Source organism: Rhea americana, unplaced genomic scaffold, assembly GCF_003343005.1.
Source record: "Rhea americana isolate MKP2758 unplaced genomic scaffold, rheAme1 scaffold_462, whole genome shotgun sequence".
NCBI lineage: Eukaryota > Metazoa > Chordata > Aves > Rheiformes > Rheidae > Rhea > Rhea americana.
The window spans coordinates 271,898-281,537 of NW_028186604.1; the positions used below are offsets into that span (position 1 = coordinate 271,898).

Genomic DNA, 9,640 nt, shown 5'->3' on the forward strand with positions numbered 1-9,640 from the left:
CAGACAATTTGTACTACTTTTCCTTTTGCAAATGACCTCTAACATTGGATGGATGAAATCAGTTTATTACAACTACCCAGAAATACATATTCCGGAGGTCAAAGCCAATCATTATTCTTTAGCCCATTTTATAGCTATGCTTGGAGAAAACAACCACAAACGTGGAAGTACACTGCAGCGATCTATTTAGAAATGCATGCAGTGGGCAATCTTCAGGTACTATGCATAAAGTATTAATTAAATAAAATGGGCTATCCAAACATAAATAAATCAATTGTGATATTAAATACAAAATAAATTTCAATTTCATGCATATCAGATGAAAATCAAAATCGTAATATGATCTGTAACAATTTTAGTCAGCAGCTATCAAATTTGAGAGCTTGTTTGTTCTACTATACCTGGCAGACAAGCCAGACAATGCCCTTTTGAGGATTTCTGGAGTGCTGTCTGTTGATGGGGGAACATCAGGAATATCCGAATCATTTCTGAGATCCAACTCTCCAAATCTTTCATCCAAATCCACTTCCTGTGACCAAAGAAAAAAAAATATTAGTTATGATTAGTCAGAACACCGTAAAAACAGTATTCAGAATCACAAACATTTCTTCAGGAAATAATAATAATGATGATTTCCACATTACCATCTAAGGCAAGACAACTGTGCACTAGTGAAACTAGATGTCGTAGGAGATGAGAGTATTTTAATAAATATTCATAGGAAGGCCAGCACTTAGATGCTATGAYGCTACTTGCTGTACTCAAGTAACTTCACATTCCAAACTTGTTTTCTATCCACATACACACGGATGAGGCTATGCGTTTCCAGAAACAATATAACTGCCACAGAATATATAAATTTTCCCCAAATCTCCAAGCCTCTAACAAATTCCTCTCATCTACTTCTTTTAAGCTAATCATCTACAGGACGAAGAGAAGGGTCTTCTCGTGGATTAATGTCACATTAAAATAGCAGGAAACAACGTATGGGAAAACTCCACACACTGAGAAGAGGTTGCTGACACAGTCCCATACATACCTAAATTGGGATTTGTACTGTTCAACTTTGGGAAAAACAATTCTGAAAAGAGCAAATTGTGAAATGAAAGAGTGCTATGGACACAATATGATTCAAAATAATCTCTTCATGTGACTCCAAAACTTCATTTGCTTCCTCTGCATTCACTAAGAACCACTCAAGAATACACTTGCTAGACAGGCTTTTTTCTAACCCACATGYAAAATCTGCAGTCTAATTATAAACAGTCTCCAGTGGCGAAGACAGTATTTTTTCCCTCAGAAAATTCTAACAGTAAAGGTGCTTACTACAGTACTTGTTCTAACATTTCAAAAAATGCAGCTCTGAAGAGTCAAAATGATACACTTGACCCTACCACAGCAGAACGAAGAATGCTACTTTCAAGCCCAGCTTCTTGCTCTGCTCAAAACAAACTTTTTCCTGACCTCCTCGACTCATTCACCTCCATACAAGCCCAGACAGCTTTGAGCCCGCCCTGCAGCTTCAGTTTCATCYGTTCCAAATGGCTCTGCGGGACTCTGATGCAACTGTGCTTTAAAACTTCGTTCATCATCACTATACTGACGTTTCCAAGCCTCTTTCTGTCTCCCACCGCCTCATCCCATGTTGGTTTTTTTTGTTTCTCCTTTGTCAGGAGAAATGAAATTAGGATTTGTTTCTTCTAATCTATCTCGAAGAACACGACCGCTTGTTTCTTACTTTTGCCACAATCCTGAGCAATGTGCTTTAGGTGACGCTGCTTGAGCAGGGGGATTAGACTAGATGATCTCCAAAGGTCCCTCCAGCCTCAACCGTTCCGTGATTCTGTGATTTTCTTCCCCTACCCAGAAGGGTTTCTTTTGCATTTTGGAATAGGGCAGAGGTTTCTCTCTCCCTTCTCCCCTCATGCTCCACCCTCAAGACATCACAGAACTAAGAAGTCATACGATCTCAGCCATCACATAGTGACTTTATTTATAAGCTATAACCTTTTCCTCTTAACCTGCTTGCCTTTTTTGACCAGTTACACTTTAAGGTAACCATAGCCTCGATAACCGAAACCTCCGTAAGCAAACTCTAGAAATCTGACCGTCCAAAGTCAGTGACTAAATCCATATTTAGGAAACTGCGTGCACAGAACGGGCCGATGTTGGGGGAGACGCTTAGGATTTGGGGGAGCGGGGTAAGGCTTGATGGTGGGTGCCTGGAGGCAGCAGAGGRCTGGGAGCTGGCCAGGGTGCTGCAGGGCCCGAGCGAAGCCTGCCTCGGCGCGCCGGCCGCTCCGGGCATCCGAACCCCCCCCCGCAGTCCCCAGGGTCCGGCACGGATCACGCTCCAGACCTCCCCAGCTCCCCCACCTCCAAAGAGGCTAATTAAGGACAAGCCCTGGCACTTCGCCGCCCATGGCATCCTCTCCAGCTATATTAACCTCTCACAGGAGGCAAATACCACTGCTTTTAAAAAACAAAAATCGTTTTTCTTTGCTCTCTTTATTCTCTCCTGTCCAACAAAGATATCACTCTTGAATGAATTTTACTTCAATTACTTTAGTAAAGTAATTTAGTAAACAAGGTTAATGCCTTATGCAGCTATTAAGTCTTCTCTACAGTTAATAAAGGCAAAAATACCAATTATTGCAAATGTGGACAAGACTTAAGAAAAAGTGTGTAAAAAAAACCCAAACCCCAGATAGGTATATTATATATATAAATCAATGTGATTACAACCATGTTATTCACAACTTTTCCAGAGGATTGTACCACACGTTAGCATATCAGTCATAGACATTGTGATCAACAAAAAAAAAAAAAAATCAGACCTTTCCCAAAGCCACATTCCAGCTAGCTCGATCAGCATGTGAGCACAGTGAACAACTTGCACAGTGCTATAAGACASTACTTGCTGCGCAGACGGCAAGCAATAATCCTGGCTCTAAAGGCACAAGGTAGACTCTTTCATATTAATCCTTGCTTGCATGTGACGGATGTGCTCACTTTTAAGCACTCAGAACCAAGAAGGAATATGCAAAACTTTTTTATTCCATTTCTGGGCTCTTAGTATTGCAGAAAATACTACCATATTCCATCAAGCAATAGAATACATTCATGCGTAGTTTCATCGTTTTGATATTTAAGAGATTAGCTACACATTTTATATGAATTTTCACTTGTGCACCTCACTAGACATACTTTAGATTCGAGATTTATAGTATCTGAAGTGACAGTTGTAAGACTTCTCAGAGCATCCAAACACCTTGAAGGAGTCTGTGTGTTTATCTGATGTGTTTTTCAGTAGCTTGTGCTTCACGCTGCTGGTAATGTGAGTTTTGTTGATGCAACCTGCAAGTCCAGGAAGCCTTTTACCTACCACAAAGAGCTCTAAAGCAAGTCAGTAACTGTTTCTGCGTGGACCAAGTCTCAAAACGCAGCTTGAGAAGCACAACATGAAAGCTTGCAGAAACTTTGGCATATAACTATGTTTTCAGAGAGCATCCTCACCCACCGTTCAGTTGCAATTGCCCCAGTCAAATCTGGATTTATGTCTTCCAAAGCCAAGTACGCACTTTTTTTTACAAACAAAGGCTACAAATAGGATTCCAGTGTTTTCTATCATAGGCTAAATTCTTGCTTTCCAGATCTTCTTAAAAGATCCTACAGAATACAGGCAACATACCCCCACTGCACAAGGAAGTCAAATGTTTATCCCATTAATATTTGTTAAGTTTCCGTCCCCCTATGAGTTATCACATCAAAGCAGTGTCTTATACAAGRCAATACAGTGTATGATTTTAATTACATGTATTTAAATTATTTATTTTACACTCCTATTAAAAATATACCTTTGAAATTCTGGCCATCTATTAAATAATTTACACTAATTAAGAAAAACTCTAAAATTTTTACAGCAGATGAGGTGTTGCATAACTAAGTACCTCACAACTAAAATTGTCTGGTAAGTAAGGTAGCTTATAATCAAGGCCAGCTCTATTCCTCAATAAAGTTGAAAAAGAGGGTTTTTTTTCTATACCTCATCTAAATACAAAGTGAAAATAATTTCACTAGATTTTTTTTATTATTATTTTCAGATTTACTTTCCTAATCAATGGCATCCTACTGCAAAAATTGCTCAAYGGTATTTTGAAAAGTTACTTGGGAATCTCAAGGGTCAACATTTACTAAGTGAGGAATACAACTACCTCAAGCGGCTGAACTACATAAACCTTGTTCTTCTTTCACACTACTGAAGTTGAACAAACAAAACTTAGTAGGTTTTGCCATTTTTAAGCTTTACATTTCCTACATTAACCAGTGSGGAACTAGCCACCAACTACCTTTAACTCCCCTTTGTAACTTCCCTCAAGAATGACCTTGAACACTTAATTTTCCATTTCATTGCTATAGTGGCCACAAACATTTCATGAATAAGGAAGTTAATTTGCAAAGTCAGAAGCCAAAGAGGAAGTTGTTGACAAACTGGTTAATTGTCTTTTACACCATGAAGTGGTTCAAGAGTCCAATCACTGGGGGACAAGTTTTTGTCTTGTAAATAAGAACTGTGGTTTTTAATTATTTTACATCATGTAAGGATTCCTGTTTATAGCCATGAAGCACAGCAATCATTATGGAAGGAAATGCTGACTTATCTGCTACAAAAGCTCTCTAAAAATAAAGGGTCATGTTACTTCAGCTGGTCTTGTGCACGTAGTTTCGGAGTTTATCATAAAACCTAGCAGCCCTTCCTCCTCTGGCTTTCCAAGTTCAGGCCACGTTGAACGCACAAACAACAAGGAATCGATAGCGGCTGGAACTGAAATACGATGGCTTTCAAATCATGGATGGACACTTGCAAGGTTTTAAAGGGTTAAATGGAAACCACAAAAGTTGTTGTATTCTAAAAAAACAAGTAGCCTTTCAACCTCAATTCCAAATTAAATGTTTGATCCAAGGTATTTTTATTTTTCTCTACTATTCTCAAAATTTAAGTGACAGAACCAGTTACATGAATAATACACTCCACTCTCCTTTTCTTGATTTAACCCCAGGCCTCTGCAACAGACAGAGAAGCAAGGCAAGAACTTCACTCTAACTTGTTCATTTGATGGCATATAATCCTTCAAGAGAACATATCTGATCAGCTCACTAAGAGCAAGTCAAACAAGGCTAAGATGATACAGGCCTAACAAGCACGCAGAAGACTGTAAACTTGACAGCTGCTCACRTGCTGCTACAAGATCAGCACATAAACATGCATATCCAACACACTACAAAGGACAAGCACACTACAGAATCCTCAAGGTCATTGTTTTCCAGTAAAAGTACATTTTTGGGAGGCATTTTTAAAACAGATAGGATTTCCATTTTTAACCTAAATCTTCTAAACAAAATCACAAACATTTGGCCACACAAAGGAGGAAATGAAACAGTCAAGATGCTTTGCCTCCCTAACATCTTGCCAAAAATGAAGCTCCCATATAAACCTCTTGCTGTTAGCTACCTCACAACAGCTACCAGAATATAGCCATGTGTCACGCAGAAAAACCTAGCCWTTTCAACCTTTCTTCCTCCAGAAGGAAATACACGTCTTAATTCCTGTTTTACAGCTACTAATACCACAGACACTCTCCACTACAATTAATATGTGCTGAGTGAACAATGCCCCAGAATCATTCGAGTTACTCCTGTTTTTGCAATGACCTGCTGGTACTGGAATTTGTCCAGAACATAACAAGGAATAAGTGGCAAATATGTGGGTTTTTTTCCAGGGAACGCAGAACCATCTACATTAGGAGCAACTGAGAAAATTAAGACAGACATTTTCCATCAATCTATGTGAAAAATTTAGCAAGCAAAAGAATTCAATTTTTATCATTTTACTTGTATAAGCATTGCTTTAGTTTTCTTCTCCATCACCCACCTTTCTGCTCTGCTACAAGTTTTACACTGTAGTCAGTAGTTCAGTTAGACTACACTGTAGCATATTTAATTAGATGTACCTTATATCTTCCTCTGAGGTCAAGATATCAGAGCATCAAAAGATCCTGAATAATGAAACCTGTCCTCTTTTTCCAGCAATTAAAGCCTGACATATGCAAAAACACAAAGTGTGAGAAAACAACTTCACGCATGGAACCAAAGGCTGAAATCTACAGGTCCTTTTCTACCTGCACTAGTCCTAGTTCACCGCCACTTCCAAAAAATTGTAATTTAAAAAAGCTAGCCCTTTGATAACTACTATGCTTGTACCAGACAGTGTGAGAGTCTTCTGTGAAGATTTGATGGACTCATTTTCAAGTTATTCCAAAATAAATATATGAAATGAAAAAAAGTAAATGACCCAATGGATACAGACTTTAATGTCCCACCACAACCATTAGCATCATCAGGATTTTTATTTAGCTCCAAGTGGGTTTATGATGTTTTAGAGAACAAAGACCAAAGTCCCAAACCCAGCTCCACAAGTCTGAGTAATTTATCTAGTAATTGATTCCCAGGAAGCACTGTTTCATAGAATGAAAACAGCTTTTCCATATTGTAGGAGAAACACTGGTCAGTGATTCTGGGTTTATCTTAGTTGCAAATAATTAACAATTACCCTAGACAAACAGTCACTCATCCCCACGGCTAGCAATACAACAAGATTGCACTCTACCCTCTGCGTTCTGCTCTCTGACAACTCTGCACAACAGAAATAACTCTCCGATTACTTTCAAGATATGCTAGATTTTTGAAGCACTTGAAACCAGTGTCACTTCTTTTTCAGTAGAAGAGTACAAACACCTGGAATTTTAAGATAAGTATGAAAACATACACAGACCAATTTGTAAAACGGAAACTAGCTTATACATATTAGKTATTTTAATATCTAATTATTCTTCATGTTCAGAAGGGCAGCAGAGCCTTCAGGCAGACGTTTTGGACAGACGCTCTTAAGAAAAGGGCATGCAGGGCAAGCAGCAACAGAAAAAAAGAAAGGTGGGGGGGAAATCTAAAGATCACTCCTGCATGTCATGCAGCAACACGAAGCAATAACAAACTTGTGAAATTGCAAAGCTCTGCAGGGCAAGAGGTAGCTTCACGGGAATTTTGGGAAAAACTCATCAGCTCTACAAGCTAGTGAGAAGCTGCAAACATGGTGACTTACAAAGCTTGGGACTTTCAGGAGCAAACTTCACAGTGTTGTGTATCGTACTTGTACAAAAAAAGTAAGTTAACTTTTATTTGAAAATAAGTAAACAGAAATTGCTAACAAGTATATTTTGAGTTAGTAGCAGGAAATTGCATAGATGAGGGAAAAAATGTTCTACTCAAATTCACTAGAAAATGAAGCATGGACATAATATGTAATCTGATATTTTTCATTGTATGCTTACTAAGAACAGCACTAGAAGTCCAAAAAATAAACCCCACCAGATATATTTATCATTCTTGGAGTTCTTTGGCAAACAAAGAACATTCCTCTGCTTTGGTAAACAAGGTGCTTTGAAGTACATCACCATTATGCACCTGGAAAACTGAATGAATTGGGTCAACATCTGTAGAAGAAGAATAAATCAGTTTCCACAAGAAAGGTGACATCTCAGTTTTCTGCTTCATTATGAATGAAAGGGAGGGAGAAGCTTCTGAGCTACATATTGAAAGTTGTGGCAACCCATTGCATCATGGCCACACTGAAAAGAAACCGCGGACAAAAGTGAGAGTTTCAGGTCCAAATACGTAGTTCCATGCAAAATAAGTAATCTCAAAAGAGCAAAGGGATAACGTGAGCTAGGTGCTGTAAAGGATAGACAATAGCTAGAGCAGAAAGTTAACCATCTAAGAATATGTATAACGTGGCATCTGTGAATACTAAACAGATGACCTGAACTACTACTTCCCACCAAATCACCTACAGCATGTTACCCTGTACTTGTGTTCAAAATAGAGATCTAAACTATGACCCACAGAGAGCAAACTCATCACAAAGTGCTCGTGTGTCTTTCCAGTTGCCTACCTGCATTAAAGACAGCTTAATATGTAAGGTATTTCCTTGATGCCACTTGTTACCGGTATCGAGTGTCACCAATGTCTTCAGTGCTGTGTACATCACAGATAAATGAAACAACTGTACCAGGAACAAATAGGATCCCCAAAATAATCTATCCAAAAAAGGGGGAAGAAAAAGTATTCCGTACTGTAGAAAATGCTTTCCCCCTTTAACTGATCAAGCAATAATTGCAAAGGCGTACAGATTTAAATTTATTTTATTTATATTTTCACAAACATTGCCTGCACTTACACAGCAACAAARTCCTTTTTGTTGAACATCACCTGAAATTGAACTAAGCACTCTTTCAGGCCTTTTTGTTCATCATCATCTACATCAACATCATCATGTTTGTTCAATATCAGCATCATTGGACTAAACACTCTTTTTGCCTGGGCTGTCAAACTGCTACAACAACAGTGCAGCCTACAAGAAAGGACCTGTTCTCCCTGGAGATCATCTAGGAAAGCCAAAAATAATATTAGTGATTTGTAGGTCCATCCTTTTGTGTTCAGAGGAGTATAGGCTTTGACTGGGCAGAATTCACTGACGGTAAATCAACACACATAATCAAGTATGCTCAGAAATAAATTTTGCCTACAGAATAAAGCAGAACTGAGCAGCTCCACAGCAAAATGGGTTTTTGAGCAGACTGCTACAGGAAATCTTGTTTTAAACGTGGCTTTCATCTGTAGATAAGCATGGTCTAAATGCTACCTTGTTTGATCGTGGCCCTCAATGCAGATTATAAATTCACTTGCCTTGCGTTCATGCAATCAAAGTGCAGAATAAAACCCGACCAGCGAGTTTCACTTTCTGATTCCCTGCCACAACACCTAAGGCAGAACGCAGACTCCACAACTGGGCAGTCCAAGCAGATTTAAATAGTCACCAATTCAAGAGCTCTCCACTAGGTATTACAAACTCATTTTAGCAATCAGAAAGAGTGTTTTTTTTTTTTAATTCTAGCTAACAAAATGAAAACGTCCCATTAGTTTTATTCAGACAACCATCAACCGTGATGCACTCTGCTTTTGTACAGATAAGCCTCAACTCCGTGGCAAACAAAAGAATAACACTCTGGCTGTTTTGCCACTATAATGAACCCGATGCACGGACTCAGTGTTTCGAAAAAACCTCTTGCCTTAGCAGAAATGCCATACTGTAGATCCTTCCCAGGCCAGAGGTGAACGCCTGTCACTCAAAACAGCCATAAACGGCTGCTACAGCCTCCAACGCCAGCAGGTCACCTGCGCTCGCTTCCTGCCCGCCGCACGGCGACGACGCCACCCARAAGGCTGCTCCCGGCTGCCGGAGAGAGCAGGCAGCTCCCAGGGGCAGGCGGGCAGGGAGCAGGCGCTGCCGCGGCGGCCGCAGGCGGCTCTAGGGAGGGGACGGCGCCGGCCACCATCAGCGGTTTTTGCAGGGAGAGGCGGCGGGGGCGCCGAGGCTCATATAAATAAATAAATAAAACAAATAAGTAAGCAGATTTTTTTGAAGAAATCAGATCTTCCCCCGCCCAAACATTCGCCCCCAGGCGACACAGGAGGCGGCCGACATGTCGCGAACAGGCTCCTCTTCCCCACCCCCCCCCTCCCC

At 39.9% G+C, this 9,640-nt stretch overlaps 1 protein-coding gene across 1 annotated transcript in view; it reads right to left on the bottom strand.

The window, feature by feature from the left end:
* Window positions 1-9,640, bottom strand: part of CDS1 (CDP-diacylglycerol synthase 1) — a 33,136-nt gene that overhangs the window by 21,458 nt on the left and 2,038 nt on the right. The window contains exons 2-4 of the mRNA XM_085316340.1: window positions 8,294-8,449; window positions 8,009-8,153; window positions 402-529 (exon numbers count right to left, since the gene is read on the bottom strand). Of these exons, the coding sequence (XP_085172466.1) occupies window positions 402-529; window positions 8,009-8,153; window positions 8,294-8,449 (429 nt within the window). The remainder of the gene's footprint in view (window positions 1-401; window positions 530-8,008; window positions 8,154-8,293; window positions 8,450-9,640) is intronic.